Below are 27,379 nucleotides of genomic sequence, written 5' to 3'. Positions count from 1 at the left end.
CTCTAGGAGTTTGTCTATTGCCTAAAGAGATCCAATGACACAGTTTTGTTTATTCTTTATCCTATTACGGAATAAAATCAAACCTGAACTATCATGACTCTAAAGCCAGGGCATGCCTCCCACCTTCATGTCCAAGTTTCTTCACAGGATATTGCAATTATACAACTGTGGGTTGCTTTGTTTTTCTGTGCTACAGTTTTGTTGCCCATACGTAAAGAGAGAGCAAGATCTGGATGAGGTGAATTCCAAGAACCGCAATCCTGTAAGAGAGATGCAAAACTCGCCCACAGCCATCAGTATTTACCTTCTAGATCAAATCGCAGGCAGCTGGGAGGAGAGTGCTAAGGATTAAAGTCCTGGCCTGGGGAAGGGTTCAAGCCGGTTGCTCTGCCACTGGTTTTATGTGCTTGTCATGCAGTCGGTTCTTGGGTTGAAAGTGCAAGAAATCCACCTGTTTTCCTGCTTATACGGCTGGCAAGGCTTTTTCTGTGGCTGTGCAAGAAATGATGGACTGGTTGGTCAAGGCTGGAAATAACGTGTTCTGCTTCAGCCATCCTGCTGCCTGCTGGGCTTTGCACCTGGGTTTTGTGGGGAAGCATTCATTGCCAAAACCTGCGGTATTTGTTTGCTTGAAATGCTTGATTGGTTCGGGTAAAAATAATCTGGTTTAGGTAAAAATATTGTTTCAGCCATTATGACTGAAGTGCGTACTGACTTATTCGTGGATGTCTCTATAACAAAATGTTTCAGGTTTAGGTTGGAACTCTAAGAAGAACTGGCTGACAGTGAATGTGTCCTGCTGGAGGGCTCTGCTTTGCCTCAAAGGGCTCCTTAGGTCAGGGTAGATGTGGCTCCACAGCCAGTTTCTCAGGGGATTGCCTCCTTTTCCTTGGGAATCCAGCTATTTCTTCTGATTCCCTAGGCTTTTATAGAAAATGCCCCCGGGAAGGGAAATTGTTTCCCACCTAGTAAAACCTTTCACTTACTCTTGAAGCCAAATGTTTTCAGTCTGCCATAAATTCCAAAACACTTCCACCTCCGAGGGACTCACAAAAACATTTGCATTTTTATTTCCCCCTTCCCTATTCCGTGAGGGAACAAAACGAATTAATCACCCCCTTGGCCCACCTCCTTGCCTGCTGTGGGCGAGGTGAGTAGAGCTTCTCCCCAGGGAAAACAACCAGAGAGGTAAGCAGCAGGCAGGGTGAGGGCTGTCCTCCGGCGAGGGGTGAGCCTGGCCACGTCACCTGGCCTCTGTGAGCACCAAGTTAAACATAAGTTGAACAATACCAAGGATTGCAGCTCCTGCTGCCGTGGCCATCGCCTTCCTGCAGGCACTGCAGGTGTCCAAGGAAGGGCATGGCGAAGCCCTGGCCTCGGTTGCCCTCCTCCTCCCATGGCTGCTGCCTCTGGCTCTCCTGTTTCCCTGCATCCGTGATGAGTGTGTGTTGCAGGCATGCTCTCACCTCCGCTGCGAATGTCAAACCTGTGCTTTTACTCATCTGTCCTTTCTCCCCTCAGCTGTTATTCAGCCTGTGATAAAGCTTCTCTCCTCCTCGTGATGGATAGATGAGGAGGAAGGAGGAACAAGCTGTCTTCTAACAGGCGAGGCACACAAAGCTGCAGCCGCGGTTGCAGTTACCAGGCGCATAAAAGGCATAATTTCTTTGCCAGCATACAGTTCCCATCCAGGGACAATGGCTCTGCAAAAGCCTGCTGGCAGGCGCCCCAGCCAGAGACATCTGCGTGGCACATCCTTACGGGGTGTAGGGAGGAGGGGACGACGCGTCTCTGCTCTGCAATTAAAGCTCTCATTTTGTCATTTTCATTCCCTTCTTGTGGAAGCTGGCGAAGTGCTTTACTCGTTCCCGTCTCCCACCCCCACGGCAGGGCTGTGTGGTGTTTGTGTGCTCCCTCCCCTGCCGGAGGGACTGCTGCTGTCCCCGTGTTGCTGGTGGGCTGGGTGACTGCCACCCTGCCTGCCTTCAGGTGGCACGGGTCTTGCCCAGCCAATGCTTCTGGGACACCTGTGCCTCCAGACCTACTCGGAGGTCTGAAGGTAGGTAGGTAGTTGCAAAGGCTTCCCTGTGTTTGTTTTCTGTGGGTTCAGTAGGGCTTTCTCCATGTATTAATTGATTAATTACTATACTGATGAATCCTCTCCTCCAGCTTGCATGATTCAACACCTCCACACTGTAACCCCTGCCCTTCCCAGCTCTCCTCCTCTGCCTCGTGCCACCAGGGCAGTCCAAAGCCCAAACCTTTGGGCAGGTGGAGTTTGCTGCTGCTCAGCTCTCTGGGTACACGTGTGGGCTGATTTTTGGATGTGACCGCTCCGGTGGGATTCACAGCTCAGCAGATTTCACAGAGATCAAAACCTAGGGAGACCCTGGAAAGAAGTCTAGCTGATAAACTCGCCTATCTCATTGCACTGATGTGCTGCAGGTTTTCTCCGTGCTTCCCTGCGATGGGGTTGCACATCCTTTTTCCCGATGTGTTTGCACACAGAGATCATCTGCAGGCAGCACTGTGCTCCTCGGCGTCCTGAACGAGGAGTCACCCGGCAGAGTGAGTCACTGCTGCGATTTGACGTGGTTTAATCTGAACTTTCAGGGCCTGATTTTGTTATTGTTGCTTACATCGAGTGCTTTCTTCCTGGATGCTGAAATCAGCAGGATTTCTTGTGTTGTTTGGTTAAAAGATGTAAAAAAAAAAAAAAAAAAAAAAAAAAAATCACGGGTTATTGTAGGGTCAGGATGCAATTACAGGAGTGAAGTGCAGGAAGAAGTGCTGGACAGGTAAACAGAGCTGATGGTGAAAGATGCCTCCACGCAACCTTTCCTCTGTCACATGTGCTTCCACGTTTCTGGAGTGCTCGAGCAGCTCAGGGACTCTGTGCTGGGGGGGCTGCTGGGACTGTGGCGTCTCTTGTGGAAACACACGGGGTTTCGGAGGGCAGGGAGTTGGGTGCAGCGCTGTTCTGTACTTTTCTTTTCCCCATAGACCCTCGCTCACGGATAACTTCACCAGACCATCAGACCAGAAAAGGCTGCTAGGTCTTTGAAGCTTCCCAAGCACATTGTGCCCCTTCCTCACACACCACAAAGCAGGTCTGGGGTATCGCCCCTTTTCCCTCCTGTCCCTTCTGCTAAAGCAAACCCAGGCTCTCTGCAGGATTTCTTAGCATCTTGACCAGTCTAACTTGAAAAAATACTCTTGTATTGAAACTTTCAGAATTACTGAAATTGTGTGATTTTTCTTAGGTCCTTTCTTTTTTCTTTTCTTTCTTTCTAGCTAGGTCCTTTTCACATAGATATATAAAATAAAAAAATCTTCTGCTTATTTTTGCCATATTTGCAGGCTTACAAGCACGTCTGCTTTGTGTCTCAGCCAAGTGGCAGAGACAGCTCAGCTCTAGCTCAGAGCTCTCTCGTATGTATTTGTTTCACTTCTCTGGATTCCCACTTCGGCAGCATCTTCCTGGTGACGTGCTACCCATAACTGAGTGGTAGTATCCCAGAGGATATCACCCACAGACCTTAACCAGGAGGATTATCCCTTCTCTCCTCCAGGACATGATGTTTTTTGTCAGGATTGTGCTCCTCCTGCAATAACGTAGATCCAGCTTTCCCGGGAGTAGCTGAGGAAGGCTTTAACCGGACAGATCTAGGGCAAGAGACCCCTGGGGACAGCAAACTGGGTCCTGAACCCCTGCTGCACTTGCACCAGAGGACTGGCAAGGCAGGTTGGCTACTGTGTTCCCCAGCAAGCTCTGTCCTACTTCCCTTCTTTCCTTTATCCCTTTTCCCTTTTCCTTTTCTCAGGGCAAAAGCAGTTTGGTCCCTTTTTCTTGAGTAACTTTTTTTTTTTTTTTTTTTAATTCTGTTCAATCTTCCCACGCTGCAGAGATTTTTTTCCCATGCTGGCTGGGATGTCACTCGATTCAGAGACCTTTCTTTCCCTGTCGCCCCTGGAAGTGTGGGTGAAAACTATAGCATATGCAAAAATATTTTGAGAAATATTTTGAAAACCTCACGAGTGATTACCAGAGGCTTCAATGTTAATTTTTTTCAAAGCAATTAGATAATAGAGTAGGTCAATAACATGCCTGTCCCATTTTATTTTATTTTTTTATTTTCCACTTCAGTTATGTCCTATTTCTGTTGCTTTTAATCCTCATAATAGCCAATCCTTTGGGATTAAGCATGAAACCCTTTGAAACTGGTGAACTCGGAAGGCTTGGGGTAGCTTCTCTCTGCTGGCTTTACCCATCTGTGTAGTCTGTGTGAATATTCTCTCTCCGTAACCCCCAGGACCCATCAGGTGGTTGTTTGCAGAAGAGATGTTGAGCTTAAAGCCTGCACTTCAGCTTGCTGGGTTGTTCAAGTGGCCCATGCACATCTTCTCAGCTGCTTACGAGCATGGATCGACATTTGCTGTGAAGAAGCAACCCCTGGGTGGTGTCCAGAGTGGAGGAGAAATGAAGGAGAACAGAAGTTAGGAGAGGTCAGGCCGTAAGGAAGGGACTGGAGGAGGGAGAAATGTTCTCACCCTGTCCATCCCAAAGCAGAGGAGGAGTGAGTGCCTCCAGGTCACCAGGCCTCCAGGTGCTCCGAGTGGAGGTGCCTGGGGCTGTGGCAGGTCCCCTGGGGACAGCAGCTGCCACTGCTTTGGCTCCCCGGGGCCTCCCAGCTGGAAAAGTCTCACGAGCTGCCCAGGCTCCAGCTGCTCTCTGTTTGCACTGTGATAGGCTCTGCAGGGCCTCACGGACCCGATGAAATTTGGGGTCTCTGCAGAGCAAATGGGCCCTGTGCTGTGGTGCCGCTGCTCCCCTTCAGCCCTGCCCGCAAGGGGGCTTTGGGCAGGTTCCACTCGCTCCTTCTGAGCAAGGCAAGGGACCAAGATCAAAGCACAGATTGGTCTGACAAAGTCTGTGAACCTGAGCAGAGCTGCCTTTTGCTGCAGTTTGTGAGGAAACCCCAAAGCAGCAGGGATTCAGCTTTTCCCAGGCTCTGTTCCTCTTAGCTCATGAGTTAAAAGCAGCCTGATCTGGCTGGGTTTCATTGCTGCAGACCCGGCAGTCTGTGCAGGAGGACACGAAGTGGAAAACAGGCTTTTACACCCTTGTACACCCAACACGCAAACGTGAGAGGCGGCCAGGCCTCAGAAAGGCCGGCAACTTGGACGGGAGTTGCAGGGAATTTGCGGAGGGAATTGCAATGGAGGTGGGCTTGTACAGGGGCCAAAAGCGGTCCTGCTGCAACCCCGCCAACGTCGGCTCCCCACGCCTCTTTCGCTCTCCGATCCCCGTCTGTATTTCCTTCTGAGCTCACTGTGAGTTTCCACGATTCCTGGTTCCCAGAATGCATCCCTGCCAGAGCTCTGTGATGGCTCTGTTAAGCACACGCGTCCCAGGTTGGCTCCTGCTCCCCAGACGCACTCATCTGGCTAATTACCCCCTTCACTGGGGCTGGTTCATTGCGAGCGCAGAAATCTGCTCATTACAATTTGTTCTATTCTTGTAAACCCCAATGTTGTTGAATAACAATGAACAGAGAAAGCCTTTTGTTGACTCAAATTCGGCAGCGAATAGCAGCAGCCCCTCTGATGGACCTGGCGTGTGAGCCACCAGTGCAGCATCTCATAGACATTCCCACTTTCTGGAAGAAATATGGCTACAGTGATGTTTTAGTTTCAGAGGAAAGAAGTTAAAGCTGCAATTCCCCGAAAGAACATAACATGTTGACTCAAAGGTCATGAAGGCAGTGTTACCTGAGGACACCTGTGAAAAGAAAACAGGTCCTTTTGCTTCTGGCATCTCCCTGATGACTGCTGCTTGAGGACATAGCTATCAAGTCCTCACCAGGTGCTGTTTTGTGGCAGATCTTAATCGTGTTCTTAGGAGACCTGTTCCGCCCAGAAACCACTACCCCAGCTGCCGTCTCTTGACCACATCGGAAAGAAAAGTGAAGTTTGACAGAGAGGTGGAGTTAATTCCCTTCTGATCTGTGGATGACAGGTTGCATCCTCTTCCACTTGCCTTAAGCATGCTGGTTTAAACACAGATAACTTTACTTCTAAAGTAAATCTAATAGCTCTGGGCCTTCTCTTGGTAGGTCTCTGTTAGGTCTCTTCTCTGCTCTGTGAGAAGCAAAGTGACTCTAACTGGAAACATTTCCTGTGGTTAGTTGTAGACAGGATCTGTGAATCCAGAACCAGACAATGCTGGGGAAAAGACCAGCTAGATGTAGTCACACAGAACTGAGAGAATTCCTGCAAGTGGAATTTCCCATAAAAGGCAACACTTTTACCTGCCTGTTCTCATTTGTCTTCCTGACGGGTTTGAGATTGGGCTGGTATGAACAGCTTTTCCATGTTCTCTTCTCTGTATCATTTTGTCCTCTTCTCCCCTATCTCTAATATTTGTGTTTGAGTTAAAGCTGGACACAGCAGGAGAGATATTTGGGTTCCCTCTTCCTCCTCCCCTTTGATCTCTCATCTCCTATTTATGTCTGTAAATGTTTTGTTTTATTTGATGTACATTTGCCAGAGAAATGCTGGGCCCAGCTCCAGGCAGGCTCATTTCCCTCTTCCATCTTGAGACATTCCAGAGCTGAACAGCATGAGATTGCACAGCTAAATATTTAGGAGAAAGCAATGAAGCCGTGTCACCAAAAACCTCAGTGTATTCCTCGGAACAGAATAAGGTTACTTAGCATGTGCCAACGAAAGTCTTGGAGCGGATATGGGAAGGCCTATACTTAAACCATGAACAGTTGTGATCAATGCATCATACCAGAGGTACGGTGCCACCATACTCAGCTCGTTTCTAACCCCAGACCACGGGAACATCACTCCATGATGGTGATTTCCCAAGCCAGCAGGGTCCCAGGCCCCTCTTAGCACCATAGAGCAACTCTTTTCACTGAAGAACAGCTTCTTTATTTCTTTGACACGTTCTTCTTTCAATTTTTCAGTGCTTCCTATGATCTTGGGGAGAAGTCACAGCAAAGCACACTTCGCTCAGAGCACAGGCACTGCGGTGCTCACCCTTATTGAGCGAAATTTCTCCTACTTCTATAAGCTCTAAGTGTGGCACCAGTGACTTTGTCTGCCGAGGTTTCAGGTGTTTCTAAACCTCTCTCTAAAGCTCACCCAGAGGCTTGCTGAGCGTTACCACAACCTGCAGGAGCGGTGATCTTCAGCGGAGAGCTGGGAGCAGTAACATCTGACACTGCTGCGGATCATTTTGGCAGAGGCTGTGAACCAGAGCACAAATCCTGAAGAAGTTGCCAGAGGTTTGGGGTAGCCTCTGAAGCCTGTTTATACGCAAATATATATTCCCACTGGATTAGAGGAAGGAAAAGGGTGAGAGTGAAGCCAACAGCTTGACTGAATGCAAGTGGGAAAGAGAGCAGACCTCCTCTGGGTTGCCAAATCTGGATTTTTGTTTCAGCCTTGTGATTGTTGTCACTCTTCTTAATGCCCCAGATCCATGGAAATATCAGTGCTTACTTATTTACACGCAGTTAGTGCCTTCCTAGCTCCGGTGTTTGTAGTGTGAAGGTAGAAGTGGGGCGAGTCTGAAATCATCTTGATTAATAGCATCCTGGGGAAAAAAAAAAAAACATATTATTTCTCAGAAAGTAGAACTTTAAAGCGAGTCTCCTAGAAAAGAGGAGGTCAGGATGACTGTTTCTGAACATTTTCTAACTTAATATACTGATAATAAAATCATTGGTGGAAATCAGGCTGGTTTTAATTTCTGGTTTTATTAATCAGAATGGGGGATACACAGACCTCAGGGAATTCCGTATTTTTGTGTGAATTAATATCCACATTTTTCTTTTAACAGAGCAGCTGATGGAGAAAAAAGTCTATGAAAGCTGTAAGTAAAACTTGTTTCCCTCATCCCTTCACGCCAATTGTTCTGTCAATAACTACGGTTGGGTTGGGACCAGAGGTGAGACCTTGACCGTGTACCCATTGGATCACCTGTGCTTTTTCCCCAGCATCACTTGAGGAGCACCTGGTGTGTTCTCCACGTGGGACAGGCACATGGCTTGGACCTGACTTTGGGAGGGATGCAGCAGTGATTTCTCCCTCTCCCCCAAGGGCTTGGAGCACAAGCGAGTGCCTGGTCAGACAGCACGGCTGGGGGAGACTCCAGCTCGGTGCAGGAGGTTTTCCACCCCAGTGCGTTCTGCTTCTGGAGACATGTAAGTGATAGATGATGCTGCCTCCTGGGTACCTAGTGACTCCTGCCATTCATTCAGCAAAGCCCCTGCCTGAAAGGTTGGTGATGCAAATGAGGTTTGGAGTGGTTTAAAACTGGCTGCTGCTAATTAAAGCAGATTCCTGCTAGCTTAAACAGAGCCTGGTGCTTCCTGAAAACGGTGTCCTTCTGTCTGCAAGGGGGTTCAAAGTATGCTAACGATGAGAGCTGTCTTGGAAATCTGTGCTGTCTATCTGAACATAATTATACTCAGATTTCTCTCTTTCTGCATGGTTGAATTTAGCGAACTTTAAGGCATTTCATGGAGGTAGAGCGAGTAAAATCCCATCCATCAGACTGAAGCAGCGTGGGCATGGCAAAACACGCTCCCATGTATGCCGCCTCTGCTTGCCAAAATGCTTTTTTGCTTCCAACTGGAAAAAGCCAGGTTTCCTTGTGGGACAAACAGTCTGTTTCAGTCACAACCTCTGGGCCAACAACAGTCTTAATGGTTTTTCTGTGCAGTATTCATCATTTCTAAATAGCTGGCTTCAAATGTAACTAATTTCCTTCACAAAAGTTACAGTAATCTTGGTCACTTCTGAACCAGAGCAGTTCTAGCCAAACTGAAACATGGGAAAACAGAGGAAAGGAAGATGGTGTAACACACACATTTCAAAGGGAAAGTCTGCATGAGTAATTCCTGTATTGATAATTACCCTATTCAGGCTGATGCAATGTACCCAAAACTGCAGAGGAGAAGGGATGAAGGGCCGTGAACTGGGTCTGACCAGCAAGGTATCATTTCAAGTGCTGACTTAAATTTGGGCTAAATTAAAGCAAGGTCTCTTAAGGGTGGGGAAGATACTCTTGGCATGTACAGGACAGACTGAAAGGCCGTGAAGCTGGGAATGTGAAGTGAAAACTTGTTTTTCAGCCTCTAGCAGGACTGCAGGTCAGACCTTGTTTCCTCTCTCCCACCCATCCCTGATTTATGAAGGATGGAGGCTGCTGTGACTGCCTTAGTTGCAGACACCTGCCTTAGGTTCAAGCCAAGCAGCTCACCTCTTCAGCACAGGTGATCTCTGTTTCCTCGCCTGGGCCAGCAAAGTGGTGGTCATCCTGGCTAAATCCCAGTGCTCTGGGTGGGGGATTTGGGTGGAGCTGGCCTCTGTTCTGTTTCTGCTGAGCAACTGCCATGGCACAAAAGCAGCCCCCCTTTCTGAAGCCTTGCTGAAATGAAGAAGACTGAAATGGAGACTGCAGGATGTTCTTTCACGTCTCTTGCAGTCACCCAACAGCCCCGAGCTGTGCAGCCATGGCAGGGCAGCAGGGGAAGGTTTCCACTTGCTGCTGTGCATGACACATCCCTCCTGGCTGTATATGGGGCATGAGGACCCTGACTCACTGGCACTACACATAAATATTGCTTTACAAAATCACTTACAAAAACAGAGCAGATTCTTTTGCTGCCATGTAACATGTTTGAAAAATAATGTCAATGTGTCAGCAGTGGAGACTGACTTTCAGGAGACTTGAGAGTCCCTGCAAAGGGGCCTCAACTTGCTGAAGGTTAATTAGCACTGGAAAGAGGGCTCTCAAGTATTGCTTCAAGCTCTGGGATTAGAATTTGCCTGGGACAGTCTCAGGTTAGGAGGAGATCTCTGCATAAACCCTCTACTCTTTGCAAATCTGAACTGAGGGGGTGGCAAGCAGAGTTTGCACTGGAATTCCTCAAGGCACCGACATCTGATTGCTGTTGACATCTGGACCGGAGTACAGCTCAACAGTCTTTCACTTGAAAATCTAGAAATATTTTCTTAAATGTTTTTAGAACCTTTTGTGAAGTTCTTCAGAATGAATCACTGCCTAAGAACAGCTCAGTAAACACCATCCAGTTAAAATGACTGAACACAGTACAGTTTGAACTGAGATGGAGTTCTTACAGAAAAGGTTTGCCAAAAAACTCAAAACAAACTTTGTTCTTTTACTGATTATAATAAAACCCCTGTCAGCCTGAGAGAAATCAGATTTTCAGAAATTTCTAGCAATAACCGTAATTTCTGAATGTTTTCTGCCACCCCAGGAGGCCTGTGCTCGATGATTGATAACCCGTACACATGCTGCTCTTTTAGTATGGCAAGGCACGTGATCCTAGCCAAGGGCACAAGGACACGTCCCCTGATTGGGAAAAGCCTGCGAGGGGGGGGGGTGTGATTCTCCCACATGCTTTTCTGGGAGCTCCTTGATGCAATCTGAGTCTAATGAACACACCTGACAAAGTAAACAATTATGAAAAAGAGCACTTCCTCAGCCTTTTTGCCAGAGTTATAACAGGAGCTGTGCCTAGGATTCTATGAGAAAGTCTGACTGACTGACTGACAGACAACCTATTCCTATTTCTGCTAGCAGAGTCCACAGGTAAGAGCAAAATGTCAGTATCTTACTCCAGTGTTCTGTTTCAGCTGTAAGGTATGGGGAAATATATTTGTTCGCTTTAGAAAACAAGCCTGTCTCATTTCTGGAGTACCCTAGTTCTGGGTAACAGATGCTGCTGCAGCTGGGGCGCTGAACTTGGACAAGACAGCTAGCATCTTTTGTTGGCGCTTCTTTGCACACATTATTTTTGACCTGTAGCAAGTCATTGAATTCGTTTGTGCCTCTTTTTCTGAGATGTTGACTGAGAGCAAGCTGCGTGACTGGGTTGTAAGGTTATAGTCATAAGCACTCATGAAGCATTTGCAAGTAGAAATCAAGACTGGGATGGCCAGCAGCTAGGTACTTAAGAGTTATTTTTTTTTCCTCATCCAACTTTTTGGGACTGAACCAGTGCAGAGGGATGACTGTTAGTCAGCTCACCATAACTTGGCTGCTAGGGAAGAACATCCTGACTAGTTGGAGGAGCTTGCCTGCAGGATTAAACCAGCTCAGGGCCATTAAAAATGAGCTTTGTGGCAACCTCCTGGGTGGGTCTGCAGCACTGTATTGAAATATGTTTGCTTGCTAATCAGTGGGTGATGCTTCTGAGCTGCCCAGGTGAAGGTGAGGAGCGAGAAGAAACAGTGAGGTCTGGCAAAGGTGATTAGGTCAGACCCAGCATTGCATGGACGTGGCTGCTCTGCTTTGAGGAACAGGTTGGCTTGGGAGCAGCAGTGGAGAGAACAACATTTTAAAGACTGGAGCTTGCTTAGTTACTTTGTGTTCACTGAACTGGTGAAGCCCATTGTTTTGGGAACTGGCTGAGGCGGTTATAGAAGTGTTAGAAATTGTTTCTAAGATACCAAGGAAAATGGATGAGATTTCAAAATACAGGAAAAGGGTGCACATAGTGGTGGTTTTCAGAGAAAAGAGAGAGGTGAAAGGAACTGGATGGGAGTCAACCTAGCTCCTGGAAAAAGTGGAACAAATAATCTCTGCATAAGCATCTCAAAGATAACAAGGCGATAAGTTGCAGGCATACAGGACTGTCAGGAAGAAATCCTGTCAGAGCAGCCTGCCCTCTTTTTTTCTGGCAGAATAACCAACCAGGGGAAAAAAATGGAGATGTCCTACATTCCCAGTACAGTAAGGTTTTCCACCCTCATTCACCTGATGCTCATAAGCCAGCTATGGATATACATCCCAGGTGAAACTGGTGGAATATGGGTGCACAGTCTTGTGGAAAAGCCTATTTGCAGAACAATCCTTGGGGCCCTGCATCAGATGAGAAGGGAGCAGTGAGGGGGATGCAGGGGTCCCTCCTGGGGCAGTCAGTCTTGCTGTTAATGGCTTCGTAAGTGTAGCAGAGATGATGCTCATCAAACCTGCTGGCAGCATCATGCCAGGAGGCATGCAAACATGTGAGAGAACAGGATCAGAAGTCAAAGTGGTCTTTGGAAGCTGGGGAACCAAAGTGAAAAATATTTGGTACGGACAGGCACAAAATAGGGATGAATAATCCCACTGTAAAAATACAAGTTTGGGAATGGCTTGCAAGGTAGGGAAGGTTTTAGTGGTTATAATGGATGACAACATGAATGTGTTTCAAATGCCATGCGACTGTTCAGAGACCAACATTATCCTAGGACTGACAGGCATGAGTATAGCCTCTGAAGCAGCCTCTTTTCTCTGATTACTATTGGTGTGGCTTTGTCTGGAGTATTATGCCTAACTGCAGATACAGGATTTCCAAGAAGCTGTAGATTGGTTTAAGAGAGCTGGGAGAAGAAAAACAAAACTAATTATAAATCTAGGGACTATATTATATTATTTTTTGTGTGTTTTCTGAGAAGACTGCATGCTAACCTCTCAGCTTGCTGCAAAAGAAAGAAGACAAACATTTTCTCACGTTGGTGGTAGATAGGACAAGAAATCTACTGAAAACATTGTAGCAGGGGACATACATTAGGAAACTTCTCTCATGCCAAGTATAATAAAGCACTGAGTAGGTTGCTTAGGGAGGCTGGGGATTCTTTAGCTGGAGATACAAAAACTTTATATTTTTCAGGAACTGTGTAAAGGTATTGCTACCATAGGCAGAGAAGTAATTAACAAAAGTGCACAACAGAGAGCCCAGACAGTACAGTCGCAAAAACCAGACAGACATTTGGGCAAAGAGGTTTCTTTCTCAGTCTTGAGATGTTGGTAACCTGGCTTTGGAGTGGTCTTGGCTGTGTCACTGCTGGTCCGTGCCAGGCGAAGGGCAGAAGCAGGAGATGCTGCTCAAGGAAAAAAAGAAGAAAAGAGGTGCTTGGCAGCCCTTTTGGAAACAAAGATAGCAGAAGGACCTACATGCTTTTATTGACTGTTTCTCCTTAATTTTACTTTCCAAATACCAATGTCAGGTTGCAAATCTGTCAGGACAGGAGGATCCTCTCCCATCATGTAATATAAGTGCTACCCTCTTTAGAGGGGTTTCAGGTCCTAGTTCTGTGTTCCATGTGGAGAACTGGGAGGGTTTACAGTCGTGAGAGAACTGACTTCTATCCCGACCAGTTCTGTGTTTCTTTCCACAACCAGTTTTTTTCATTCACACACTGCTCTAAAGGGAATACAGGCTTTTAGCAGCACTGCCAAATATCTACTTAATGGTATCAGATAGTGATGCTATTCTAACTTCTGGTCGTGTCTCCTTTCCAGAGAGCAATCAATCCAGTGTGGTTATTTGAATTTAAATGATAGGCTAGCAAAAACTTTATGCTTGCTTGGAAATTTTCTTCAGGCAGCTCAAACACCTCCCTGTCAGTCACTCCCTTGCACAGCCAACCTTGCACTGATTTCCCCAACCCCTTCTTGAAAATTTTGCATTAATATCATGTTTAAAAATTGCGGTTTCTTTTCTGGGCCACCCCAAGTTCAGACAAACGTGGTTTAGCTGGATAAGCATTGTGCAGTCTGGGGCAGCTGGTGTGATGCAGTTCAGCCAGGCCGATGTAGTCTCACGGCATCTCAGGCTGTTTCTTGAGTGTTCTGGTAGTTACACAAGGACAATCAATGTTCCTGGGAAACAAAGAGCAATTAGAGACTTGTTAAGGTCAACGTCTCTGAAGCTCTTGCACAAGATGGGGAGAATTGAGAGCAGAAAGGTCTCCAGCTCTCACTGATTGACTGCAAGGAGGAGCTTTGAGACAAACAAACAGGAGGACTTTATTTGTTGTCAGTTACTAAGGATAGACAGCTCTGACAACATGTGAGGGGAACATACCCTTTTGAGGGCTGCCCTTGGTTCAGGAAGGAGGATCTGAGCTCAGCCAAGCTGGATGGGTACATGGTTGCTGCTCTGTAGCTCTCCCTGTTCAAGGTAAGCAGTGGCAGGAGTTTTGTGGCCTCAGTCTCTGACACAAAGCTACCCATAAATGCTAGCATCATGTGTTACTCTCAGGCCTGGCAGAGCAGAAAAGAAGGTCAGGATGAGGAGGATGATCTGTTGTCAGTGCAGGGAGGCTGGACTGGGCTAGAATAGCTGTGGGGCCCCTGCAAGCTAGGGCTGAGCTGCACTGGCAGAGCCCTGCGAAAAACAGGAACACCGATGGTAGTGGGTGCTGCAGGCCAGCATTACAGCCACGTGGGAAAGGCTTCGTGATGAACTTGGTTTCCCACTCTATAAAAATATTTAATTTCCCCTGCAATTGCAAAAATCTTTGCTGCTGGCACTTCTGACCCCCTGGATGGGAAAGCCTCGGTGTGGATGAACAGGTCTTGCTGTGGTCGTGCTACAGGAAACACAACCCCACTTACAGCTCATGTAGCTATTTCAGGCAAAAGCTATGTAAACTACTCACTATTATAAATGAAAATACTGAAGAATTCTCACCCATGGTTTAATCTAGAAATCTAATCCTGTCAGGGCAAACAGGAAGATTGCTGTGTCTATATTTAACGTCAGATGAGGGCCAGTTAGCCAGCTCCTTTCCTTGCCTTTGGTTTTTCTCTTTTAAGGCAAATGATGACAGAACCTGAATATGCATTGCTTAAAGCTGGAGGGACAAAAAACGTGCAGAAACTGAACGGAGCAGTGCAGCCAGCCAAAGAGAGGGAGATGGGCTGATACTTGGATTTGTTGCGTCATTGCCTTTGGATTTTTATCTCTCGTTGACTTCATGCAATTTTGGTGTGAGCATGTCCCGATTTTGTAGAGCTATATAGCAACACATACATCCCTGCAGGTCGTCGCTCTGTTCCCTAAGAGGTTTGCTACCATTTTAGTACTTCTTTCAGGATAACCCTGTCAAAAAACATGACTTTCTGTGACAAGAACTGTAAGCTTGTCCTACCAAGCTGGGATTTCTGCAGTCTTCAGCTGTGGGCCTTGAGGCCCACAGTCAGCTGAGGGGCTCCTGGCTTGGTGTCTGCAGGTCCTGGCTTGACCATGTTGTTCTCTGGCAGCAGAGAGTGAGAAAACATTTGCATGTCTTCTTGCAAGGAACTCGCAGTACAGACCAGATCCAGCCTGAGAAGAAGCGGTGGCCAAAAAGGAAAGAAACTAAACAAATAAAAATGTATGACAGGCTAATGTAAACAGTGTGTCAAGAGGGAAGCAGCTCTGAGTGCTCTTGTTCCAGCAAGAGTCAGTGTTTGCACTTTTCTTCCACTCTCTTCATCGTGGTTTCCCCCCATGGTCCTCTTCCAGTGTCGGTGGCCATGAAGAAGCTGCAAGCAGGCCGCACAGCCTGTCCCTGCCTCACAGTCAGGCCTCTTGGGGCTTATGGCTCTGGGAAGGGCAGTGCCAGATTTCTGCCTGTAGGGGAGCAGGAAGGGAGGCCTTTAACCAGCTCTACGAGGAGATAAAAATGTACGTGTGAATCTGCAGGTGATGAGTGCCACAAGGTGCTTTCCAAGCCTGTGCTGAAGGATGCACAGGATGTACAGCACCACAAGAACTTTCTTGACACATAGTATGAAGAGAGTCAATGTCATACGGGGAGGTAAATTTCTTTGCCTTGATGGGCACATCGAGTTTGATTTCTTGTCTGGGGCGTTGGCCATTTATTTCACTTTGAAGAAGAAAACATGGATCCTGTCACTCCCTAGTTAACTGTTGTGTGCTCTTTGGCTTATCCAAAGTGCAATCCACTCCTGTTCTGAAATTTGTCACCATTTCTGCTGTAGAAGAGACCTTCAGTTAGTCACAACCTACAGAAAGGGTGTTATGATAGAGGAACCTACATGAATCCAGGTGTATATACATAATTGGTCCCTCTTCCTTTTAATCCTGCAGTTGCCAGAAGTAGGTTTGGTCCCAGGAATTGGAATCCATTCCTTTACTTCGTTCCCTCTAACATATGAAGTTGGACACTCAGATTCACTTTATCTCTGTTTGTTATTAGTCATGGGGTCAGCCAGTACTTAAGATACACCCCCAGACCCACCGCCGCTTCCTGCCCCAGGGAATCCCATTAACGAGCTGCCTGGGGTGAGTAAGCAGGCCTGACTCTGACCTAAGCAACTTGCACAGAAAGATGGAAAAACACCATTCCTCTGCTCTTTGTGTGGCTGATGCACTGAGCGTGAGGGTGGACAGTGCCCAGCAGTTCCCACAGCTGCCTCTGCCTGCAGCTGGGCACGTCCCGTGCTTCTGCCCAGAACTTCTCAGGAGTGGCAGCGTGCTGTTTAATCAGCTCCAAAATTCACCCCAACCCTTCCAAAAAGTCAGTCTTAGGGAATCTACATGATTAACCATGAAATGGCTATTTTTCTTTATTTTTCTTCTCCGGCTCTGCTTTATGGTAGGTTTCTGAAGACTGCCTTACTGCCCTCTGGGGGCTTTACTGCAAAGTCCCTTAACTAACCCTTTGGGGATGTACTAAGAGCACGAGTCCCTCTGAAATTTTGGCTTCCCTTCTCATGTCCTTGTGCTGACCCTGCTTATTAAAGCGGTCACCAAACTGTACAAGGCCAAGTGCAGCCCTGCTCTGGCTGCCAATACAATAGGAAGCCTACAAAGAAGGTATCCGTAAAGGTTTTGTGGGTCTTGCTTGCGCTAAAAGCCAGTGAGATATAAACCCATCTCCACAAAACGGGATGAGATGGAGGAGTGATGAATTAGAGATGCCCTAATGGTCACCATGAGGTTTCCATGCTTTATTTCAATGACACTTTGTGACTTTTCAGGGGCTGGGCTGAGGGTTTTTGCAGGGGGATTGTGTGGCTAATCGATATTACTATTAAGTTTTAAGCACCAAAAATATTTGTGCCGCTGGGCAGAGCCGGGACAGCCCAATAAATCCTCGCCGGGGCTGCAGCACCCTCTGCAGGGCTGCGGGGCCGGCGGCAGCACCCCGAGCCTCCCTCGGCTCCAGCCCCCGAAGGGAGGGACCCTTTAGTGGGAATATCACCTTTAGTGGGAATATCACCTTTATTTAATGTGAATACCACCTTTATTTAGTGCGACCCGGTGTTCTGGGGTGTGCAGGGCAAATGTTGGTGCCTAAGGTTTAGCTGGCCGCCGGCTGTTTGCGTGAAGGGCTTGGAGACCCGGAGCAAAACTGGGAAACTCAGCACTGTTTTTGAGGGGGGAATTTTCAGGATTGTGTATTATGGCTTTCTAGACAAGGAGCTGAGGGTCAGGGGAGGTTTGCCCAGGCTCTGCAGCACTCTGGTGTTATCTGCTGGGATGAGATGGAGGCAGGAAGGCTTTGGGAAGGAGGGCGCCGTGCGGCAGTGCTCGGTTTGCACGCTACAGGAGAAAGAGAAAGGCATTGAGGGATTTCTGCCAGCCGAGCCTTCCACCTCGCATGGCAGAGATGGAAACAAGTGAGCCGTGAGCGAGAAAATAGCTCAGCATTTGTTATTGCCGATTTATGCAATGATTGAGGGCTCCACGCCTTGTGGTGCTGGGATGCTGAAGCCACAGCTTCTGCAGCCAGGGCTAAGCGGAGAGTTTATGGGGTGTGCGATGGCCCCGGGGTGCCGTTGGCTCTCAGGCGGCTCTGAGGAGCTTTTTGAGGAGCTTTTGAAGGAGCCTGCTCCGTGCTGCCTCTGGTCTGTGTCTATCTGGTGTTAAACTTATGTCATGCATGGCCCTATTCATCGCTACCCCGCTCTCTGTGTGCTCCAGCAAGCAGGGAGGGCAGGCGTCCTTGTGTAACGGAGCCAGCGCACGGGTGCCTTTGCCTTGAAAAACCCTAGGGGAAAAAAAATAATAATAAAAATCTTAGGGAGCCACACAGAGGTGTGGAAGCAGAAAAAGTGAGGAAATCCCAACTGCGATCTGAGGAGAAGTTGTGAGTCAAGGCAGTACCGTTTGAAAAGCTTTTTTTTTTTGCCTTTTTTTTTTTTTTTTCTCCCCGTAAAGGCACTTTTCACAGAATTCGCCAACACGGCCCCGAAGCCGGGCATTTTCGCCCCCTTTTCGCCCAGCTTTCGCGGCGGGGGGCCCCCTCTCCTCCCGTCCCCTCCCCTCCCCTCGCCGTGCTCCGTGCCGAGCCGAGCCGAGCCGTGCCTGGCACCGCCGGGCGGGGACCGGGCGAGGCGGGGCCGGGCGGGGCGGCTCTGGCACGGCTCGGGCTGCCGCCAGCCTGACCCATCGCAGCCTAGACGAGCCGAGCCGAGCCGTGCCGAGCAAAGGGAAGGCTGAAGGGAGGCTCTGCGGCTTCCCTCTTGTCCCGGCACGGCACGGGAGCGCGGCGAGCGGCTGGCACGGGCTAAAATTATCCCGGAATAAGGGCTGCACGCATGTGCTGTCACCCCGGATGTGAACATGCCGGCACGGCTCCCCGCTAGCTCGCTCCGCCCGGCTCTAGCGGAGGGGCCGAGCCGTGCCGAGCCGTGCCCAGCCGGGACAGGGGCGCCGGCGGCCGCGCCTCGCCCGTGAGGGGCCGGGGCCGGGGCCGGGGGGGGGGGACGCGGAGCCCCCGGGCGGCCGTGAGGGACGGGGGGCGAGGGGCTCCTGCGGCCGGGGGGGCGGCCCCGGCCCCCCCCGGAGCCCCTCGGGCCGTGGGCTCGGGGGGCCGGGTGCCGGGGTGGGCAGGCTCGGAGCCCCCCGTCCCCGCTCGCCCCCGCGTGCCGCGGTCGGCGGTCGGGATGGATTTTCGGGGGAAGAAGTACGAGCGGGGCAGCAACTGGTCGGACCCCGAGGTGGTGGAGCTGCTGCAGCTGTGGGCCGACGAGGCGGTGCAGGTGGAGCTGGAGAGCTGCCTGCGCAACCAGCACGTCTTCAACCGCATCGCCGAGGTGCTGCGGGAGAAGGGCATCCACCGCACGGGCGACCAGTGCCGCGAGAAGATCAAGAAGATGAAGCTGGAGTACCGGCGGCTGAAGGACAACGCCAAGGCCCCGCGGGGCGGCCGCGGCTGGAAGTTCTTCGACGTGATGGACCGCGTGCTCAACAGCCGCCCCGCGCTGCCCTACGCCCTGGGCGGCGGCGTGATGGCCCAGCAGGTGCTGCAGGGCGCCATGGTGGAGAGCTACCACCACCGCCACCGCCGCCACCAGTTCGCCTTCGGGCACGCGCAGCACCCCGAACTGATGGAGATCAAATGTGAGGAGGTGAACTCTGATGAGCACTGCTTGACCCCCGAGCCCCCAGCCGCCTTGGCTTACCAGCAGGGCTCCCCCGAAGAAGGTGAGATGGAGAGAGCCTTCTTGGAGAGGGCCCAGGACGACTCTCCCATCTCCAGGGTGGAGGTTCCCATTGAAACCAGTGTTTCACCTTCAGGTAGGGATGGCCTTTTACATTCCAGCATAAGGTTGCTGCCTCGTTTCCCAGAAAGAGATTTTTTTTTTTTTTTTCTGGTGCGGAGATGGACAACTGGTTTGGTTTTCTTTTTATGCGCTGGCGTTTGGATCCAATAAGGATTCCACGTCCCAAAAAGCTTTAAAGTAGAAGGCTGGTATCCGCATTAATAGTCTTGTGGCAATTCCCGAAATGTGTCTTGCTGCAGGTAAAAAAAAAAACAACTCTATAATTACCATGCTAGGCTAAATACTGTGTATGAAATCCAAAGGACTGTCACATCCGCTATAAGCTGGGATAGACATTCATGCTGGATTTCTGCATATAATGCTGACAGTGCGTACATTACTCAAAAAAAAAAATAAAAAATTGCATGCTTTTTGGTGTCAATTGAACATGACCAGGGCTGTCTGCAGTCCTCATGCTGAATTGTATCAGGAGACCCTCTTCTGCCCTTGCGACACAGCAAACCTGCAGGTGAAACTCTCCTTGCGCTCTGGTTAAATGTTTTCCCTATCTAATCTTTTAGACCACTCAGCAGTGAAGAATGCTTGGGGATAATCATTGCCCGGCTTTCTAATCTGTTAATTAGGACTTGGAAAGAAGACGTGTTTGGAAGTCACTGGTAGAAACAGCTTATGTGTGTAAAGGAGACGAGAGTTGGGCGTGCAACAGACCATTACTTGGCTGCCGTGGAAGGTGGAGTCTGGAAATCACAGAGATTTCCAGCCGGCCTCGGACAGGTTGATGGAAGAACACAGCGTGCTTGGGAGGAAGAGAGGTGGTGATCAGCGTGAGCCTTATTTCCGAGATCAGGAAGAAACGCTGTGTCCTCACCGTGGTGCTTGTGTAGGCAGCCAAGGGCAGCGCTGTCGGAAGGGGTTGACTCATGAAGGTCAATTCAGAGAGCAAACGGGGAGCCAGGCCAGGGGCTGGCAGCGAAACGGGGAGCCCAGCATGTGAAGTTTAAAAAAAAATAAAAATACCACCAAACTAGCATACTCCTAGGATGTACCTGACTGATTTTACTTTGGTTTTCCTTTATAATCCTACTGTATTTAGTCTGGTGTTTTCTAGGAGGGGCAGTGGAAGGTTGCAAAATGCATCCGCACCATTTCACTTGCTGCACGTTTCATTTTTCTTCCTACTTTCAAATATTCGCAGGTTTCAGTGAGTCCAACATGGCCAGCTCGTCACGGATGCAGAACGTGGTTCCCCGGCCTGGCTTCTCCGCCTTGCATCGCCTGAGGAAGAAGCGGAAAGGCCAGCGGGTGAAGGACCCTCTCGACGACCTCCTGCTGAAGACCCTGACGTCTCAGCGGGCCATGGAGGAGCGCTTCTTGCAGATGGAGGAGCGCCGATTTCAGCGAGACCTGGACGTGGAGGAGCGCCGGATGCAGCTGGAGCAGCGGCGCTTCGAGCTGGAGCGGGAGCACGAGTACCGCATGTTCAACGTCTTCGCCCAGATGCTCAGCATCCTGAAGCAGAGCCACGGCGGCTCCTCCTCTTCCATCACCATGCCTCGGGGCTTGGACTTCAACCAGGCGCTGTCCGAAATGACCGGCCTCGGAGGAGGTGACCTGCAAGAGCTGCGGGCTCGATCGCAGGCCGAGAGGAGCGTTGACATGCATGGCTTCTGCCACCCTGGTGACTTCCAGAGGAGCCCCTACCTCTCCGCTCGGGGCAACGTCGTCAACATTTTCCGGGGCTCCACCGAGGAGGGGTACAAAGCTTATCATGCTGACAAGTACGATGAAGACAAGAACCCCAATGTGAGTGCGAGTCTCCGAGTGTTTTCCTGGCTCGCGCAGATGTGGTGGGCCAAGCTGTTTGTTCTGGGACGTGAAATAAAAAGTAACTATGCCCATTACTCCCACGTCAAAGGTGAACATTGTGTTCAGCACAGGTTTGCATGCCCAGGTTTTCCTGTCGGGAGCCAGCCAGTGGCAGTAGCAGACCTTCAAAGGCAAAAGAAACCTGCAGGAACACGCTGTTCTTCTTTTTTATCTCACCACCCCTGCTTCCCACTGAGAACAGTCACCGATTATTGCTGGTGATGGGTAGTGGACGAGATAAAACCACAGAGCAGTAGACATTTAAAACAAAAAACCTCAGAACTTTCCCTGCCCGTTTAAGCTGTGCTGCTCGGTTGTAAGTAGCTCGTCACACACCCCCTTGTGGCACAGAGGCTGAATGTTAATAATTGGTATTGAATAAGTAACAAGTGTAGTGATTATAAATAATGATTTATCCGAGGGTTACTTTTAAAGAGATCCTGCATTCAGATACTGAACTACTTGAAATTTTTTAAATGTTTTGTTCTGAGCCCTGCCTGACTTGAGTCACACACAGTGTTGGGAGTTGAAAAATAGATTTTTAAGACACAAAAACACAATCAATTTTTTGATAGAGGTGCGTTATGAGGCAGAAACTCTCACTTCTACCAACTCTTCTACTAGCTTCTACTAACAATGTAAGTAGTAGATTTTTAAAGAAATGCCTAAAATTGGGCTTGTATTTTAGAAACAGCATAAATGTACAATTGTTTAGGTTGCCTTTGGTATTTTTTTTAATTTATTTTTCCAACCTCTTCCAGTAATGAAAATGTGCTAGTAGACTTGAGCTCTTCAGCATCTAATATATAATATAAAATAAGCAGGGCCAAATCCTAGACCTGGAACTGCAGGACTGTCTCTCCACAGGGGAAAATGTAATGACTGTATTTAGGTGGTTACTTGAAAAAATCAGCGGAGTGGAATGGTAATGACTAATAAATGAGTTATTTTAGATAAAGAAATATATCAAAAACATTTCTTCAAGCTGCTGCAGAAGTGTAAACCTCAGTTTCCCCAGAATCGTTTTAGATATGTTTGCAGTTAGATGCATAACGATGAGGGAATTCAAGAATAAGTTAAACGTGTCTTGTGAAGAAGTACAAACTGTTAGTAGCTATTCATTTTCACAAAGTTTATTGCCTAAGAAGCTAAGTGCCTGAGATATGTATGTAAACACTCAAACATATGTATACATCTCCAGTTCTATATTACATTCTATATTTCAGTGAACTGTGTTTTGACTTCCTTGGTAAGCTCTTTGAGGGCACATCAGTGAAGTGACAGCGAAGGTGGTGGTATGTACATGTTTTTTTTTGTGTCCCTAAATGATAAATTCTTTCTTTTTCTAGGGTATAATTAATTTTGGCACCAGTGAGAATAAACTCTGCTTTGACCTGATGTCTAAACGGGTAAGTTCTATTCCAAAAAGAAAAGCAAATGTGCTGTGTAGTTCCTCCTCAGTGTCTCTACTTTCCTAGTATTATTGCTGCCATTCAGGGTTCTCTAGTTAACTTTCTCCTTGTGTATTTCTTATGGTTGGAAGTCACTTTTGAATCCAGCTCTTTGTACACTTACTTATGTTATTTTAGCAGGAGGATAGGAACAGGGATATTTTTCTGTTCCTTTTCATAGTGTGTTTGTGGGAATGTACTTGGCTCATTCAAATACTTAAGACTCAGTACTTAAATGAAAATAAGATGAATTTTATTTTCTCCCACTGAGCATATTTCATTTAATACAGAGGTCTCAGAACTAGTTTTGATCTCTTTAATTTCGAGGGTCTTCATAGCCTGGGACAAAGGAAGTTGGCTCTGTTCATTGTAAAGTTTCACAGTTTGGACTCCTAGTTCTGAACTTCCCTAAAATTTGAGAGGGTGGCAGCAGTGAATGGGGCATCTTGTTAAACCTCTTGAAATCATAGTGGATCAGCTGTTTGTCAGACGCTTTGTTCAATTGCATGAAACAAATGACATGAATCAGGAATAAACAACAAAAAAGACAAAAGAAAGTGACAGACCTGTGCCTTAGAGGAATGTTTCTTGATTTCCATTAAAATTACTGACCAGATTCAGCCTCCAAGGTGGAAAGGCTGCACTTTTCCTAGCTGAAGCTGCCTGTGGGGAGGGAAGGTGGCTGGGGTTCTGACAGTCAGTCTCTGCGCTTTGAAGCTCACTGTTACTCCCGTTCCACCAATTCCCACCCTCAAAATGTTCCTTGTTTTATTCCTGCCTGCCATACCACTGACTCGGGGATGCTACCCCACCACTCGGCCTTCCAGCTAAAAGAACAGGTAAGGCAGAGCTGCTGCCTGGCGGCTGTGCACATAGGAGGTGCCCTCTGGGCTGTGTAGGTTGTACCTCCCTTCGTTCACTGTCCTTCCCCTACACTAACACGGCGTCTGCAGCAAGTAGTGCAGAGGGAGGCAGCAATCAGCTGCATCTTCGTTAGCCTTATCGTGAGAATAAGCTGTAGTGTGATGAGCCATCGTGCGGGTGGCGACAAGTTGGACAGTGTTATTGTTTCCAGCTTCTTCGTCACAGCCCAGAGTTACAGCAGGGCTTCACTGAATGCTGTGCCAGCTGGGATTGCAGGGAAAAATAATTTGTTGCTATTGGGGAAAATAAATACTGTTCCCACTGAATAAAGCAGCATATCAGATTTCTGTCTTCAACGTTTGACCCTTAAATTGGATAATTAATATTCTGTGGCTTGAGATCTCAGACAATCTTAATTTTAGATGACCCATCTGATTTCCTTAGCCCTTAAAGCATTATCTTTAAGGGTTCTCCTCTTTATTATTGCATAATCCTTTTTGGCCAAGTTTGCTGATACGTTTTATGTTGCATTCTCTAGACAAGTTTAGGAGAGAGAGCTAAGGAGACATAGTTCTGTGCTACATAGGCTTCGAGAACATCTGCAGATGAGTAAAGGAACTTTATTCCCCAAATGTCAGGTTGTAATTCTGCATGGGATGAGGACAGTGTCTTTAAACTGTCCAGTTTCCAGAGCTTGGCACAAGTTATTAAAACACCAATACAGAATGTTGTGGTTTTGTTATTCTGTGGTAGACATTCACGCTGCATGTTAAATTTCCTTTCTCTTTTGCACCATCACTTACTTGTCGTGTCCACACTCCCCTGTGTTTGTTAGTATTAACTCATAGATTGGTTGCCATCAAATGTTTGGAAGTTACCTTGCACATAACATTTGTTTATCCCCTTTTTGTTCGTGTCAAATGTCCTTTTCCTTCTGCCCTGATCACTGCTGCACTTCCCCTTGCAACTTCATAGAACTGGATTTTGTGAAACCCTGATAATGACAACCTTGAAAATATTTAGATAAAAGCAGTGTGCTTATTTTATCTAAATATAAACATTAAAAAGGGCTCTAGAGCTCGCCCACAGTTCAGGTGAATCTGACTTTGAGAACAGAATAAGCTCCTAATAAAGGACAGAGTACCTGCCCTGGGGAAGACATTCAAGAAGATAATTTTATTTTTCGCTTGTCTTTTGAAGGCTCCTGTTACATTCTAATGCTTACAAGGACTTATCAGGATTGTAGGTCTGAAGTAACTTGGAACTGAGATATAAATGAAAGGTAGAATTCATTAAAAATTAATATGTTGAAAGTTTAAAAAAATAATAATAAAAGAAAACACGTATCAGATTGTGATTTTAAATCCTGTCCGTCTCTGACGATATAGACCTGAGCTTTCATGATGCTAGAGCTTCCACAATTGGTACTTAATTGCCAGCTGAAAGCTGCTGTTCTGATAACGTGGCAAAGCACTCCTTGGGACACTTGATTGCTTCATTTGTTCAGAAGGTCTTTGGCAGGCTTCTTTTTTTAGGGGCATCACTTGTATTGCCTGTTTGGCATCCCTTCTGTAGATCTCTGGGCAGAGAAGCTTTGGCTGCAATCATTTAGCAAAGACCTTCCATAAACTGCAGTTATCACTGGTCAGCTTGCTGATCGTTGCCTCTCCCAGCTGCATTAATTCTGGTGGTCAGTGGCTTTCTCAATCCAGTTTTAAGGCTGTTGAAGTTTTGTGTGTATGTGTCTATGCAGGTATGTGCCTGCACGTGGATCTATCTATTTCCGTGTTTCTGGTTTCCGTGATTGTGCTTTTAATGCCTCTTTCTGTTGCTCACAGCTGACGCAGACCGATATGAACCTCATGGAGCCTCCACTGCTTCAGTATCCTGACTGGAAGGGACATATGTTGTAAGTCTTCCCATGCCTGTAATGCTTTGCTTTTTGAGTACTTGTCTGATAAACAAAGGGGATGAGTACAAACCACTTCTGCTACACATCAGTTAAAACTTTTCTAGGTCATTTAATCATCTTTTTCTTTTCAAAAGTGTAAATTAGTCACCCAGCTAGTTAAAAACCCAGTTAAAAATCCAGTTAAAAATCCTTTTATGTAAGAGAAGATGCTGATTTTCTAAAGCCAATGCAGTTTTAACAACACGGTATACATTAACAGATCAGGTAACTCCAAAAAGTTCCTTGAGACATCATGAACACTGGGGACTTGAATCCTTCAGCTCTGTTCTCAGTTAAAGCTCTTCAGAAATGTATGCCTAGCAGTAGCCATTATCCGTGACACCTTTGCCATGTGTAACAGTCGTGTCTGTGGCACGGGCCTGAGCTATCCTGTTTTCTAGCTATCTGCATCAGACTTTACTGTGCCCTGGCTTTATTTTCCTGAGATGCGGACCTGGGGAAGCCCAGCCTCTTGGAGAATAAGCTGAATCAATATTTGCTTTTGTGTCTTTCTCAGTTTACGGGAGGAAGTGGCTCGGTTTTTGACCTATTACTGCAAGGCCCCTGCACCTCTTAAGGCAGAAAATGTGGGTAACCCACTTTCCATTGGTGTCTATTCTAATGTATTGCCATTTGTTGTCAAACAATTTCATCTTATTTTTTTTAAACAAGTGATTTTGTAAGATGACAGCCTTTTATCATGTAAATGAGATTGAATCATAGCCATTTTAGTAGCTTTTGATGAACACTTTAGCCAAAACACTTCAGTTCTGCTGTTCATTTGCCTTATTCTTTACTTTTGTGTGCCAACTTTTCATGCCATTGCTTTCAATGTGGCTTTGTGCTTTTATCTCCGTATTCAGCTCTGGGACCTATGGTGCTTGTGTCCCTCAGGGACAAAGAGTGCCCATTGTTTCAGCTGGGTTTATTTTTTACCATTTTCCTGCTACACCTCAGGACAAAATCTATCGTTAAGCCAAGAGTAGTTTTACCTGGCAAGAGCAGACTTTTTCAGACTTTGCAGGACTTGCTGACCTACGAGGGATGCAGGCTGGGCTTGGTGCATGCATCAGTCCTGCTTTTGCTGGGCTGTAAAGGCAGCAGGAGCAGCCACTGCTGCTCTGGCTACTGTAGTTCAAGTAGAGGCCCCTACTTCACATACGCTGAAGTTGTGACTGATCAATTTGCTGATCATTGCCCCTCCAAGGCAGCAGATTCTACCTGATTCTTGGATTGAACTCAAGGGACCTTAAGTCTTCTAGACGTCAAGGGATGTTGGTCTTCTAGAAGCAGGAGTCAAAATTGCCCCGTATGAGATGACAATTTCCACTGTTGCACAAATTTGGCAGGAGGCAGGAGCTGCTGTTACCACAAAGAGAACATAATGCGAATTAGCTGGTGACAAGGACTTTGCCTTTCTAAAGCTTCAGAACTATTTTTTTTTCCCCCCAACATAAAACCTGCTATTTCTAAATACTATATTGCATATTACAATCAAGAAAGGCACCTGGACGAAGCGTCATGAAACAGAGTACAGGATTAAAGTTATTTCTGGTAGAAGTGAGAATTCAGCAGGAAAATTGTGGGAACATCCGTGCTAGAGGATTAGGGAGCAAATATATTTTGTTGATACTATTAGAAATCATTTTTTGTGGTGGTATCTTTCTATGGATTGCTTTATCACTAACCTGTCTCTTTCTTCTCTAGGTGATTGTTCTGAATGGTTGTGGCTCTTTGTTTTCTGCGTTAGCTACAGTCCTGTGTGATCCAGGAGGTAAGTGGATTGCCGGGAGATGTTTTCAATGTTTGTTTTTCTTGGGAAATAATGAGTTACTCAGTTTAAATATTGTTTGATAGAAGCAAGGTTCTAGAACTGCAAGGTTCTTGTTTCCTGCAGCATTGTGCTGTGAA

The 27,379-nt window shown here is 47.4% G+C and overlaps 1 protein-coding gene across 4 annotated transcripts in view; it reads left to right on the top strand.

The window, feature by feature from the left end:
- Positions 1-27,379, top strand: part of LOC311437352 (1-aminocyclopropane-1-carboxylate synthase-like protein 1) — a 42,037-nt gene that overhangs the window by 8,287 nt on the left and 6,371 nt on the right. The window contains exons 2-8 of one of the 4 annotated variants that reach the window (XM_084520474.1): positions 7,856-7,888; positions 8,013-8,219; positions 20,532-21,139; positions 22,552-22,611; positions 25,356-25,426; positions 25,986-26,055; positions 27,176-27,242. In XM_084520474.1, the coding sequence (XP_084376600.1) occupies positions 7,864-7,888; positions 8,013-8,219; positions 20,532-21,139; positions 22,552-22,611; positions 25,356-25,426; positions 25,986-26,055; positions 27,176-27,242 (1,108 nt within the window). In that variant the 5' untranslated portion in view covers positions 7,856-7,863. Of the gene's footprint in view, positions 1-7,855; positions 7,889-8,012; positions 8,220-18,629; positions 19,350-20,531; positions 21,140-22,551; positions 22,612-25,355; positions 25,427-25,985; positions 26,056-27,175; positions 27,243-27,379 lie in introns of those variants that run through there. The other 3 variants (XM_084520472.1, XM_084520471.1, XM_084520473.1) reach the window with 3 other exon arrangements.

The sequence above is a fragment of the Aythya ferina genome (genome assembly GCF_964211825.1).
Source record: "Aythya ferina genome assembly, chromosome: 5".
NCBI lineage: Eukaryota > Metazoa > Chordata > Aves > Anseriformes > Anatidae > Aythya > Aythya ferina.
This window is presented reverse-complemented; position numbering and strand designations above follow the sequence as displayed.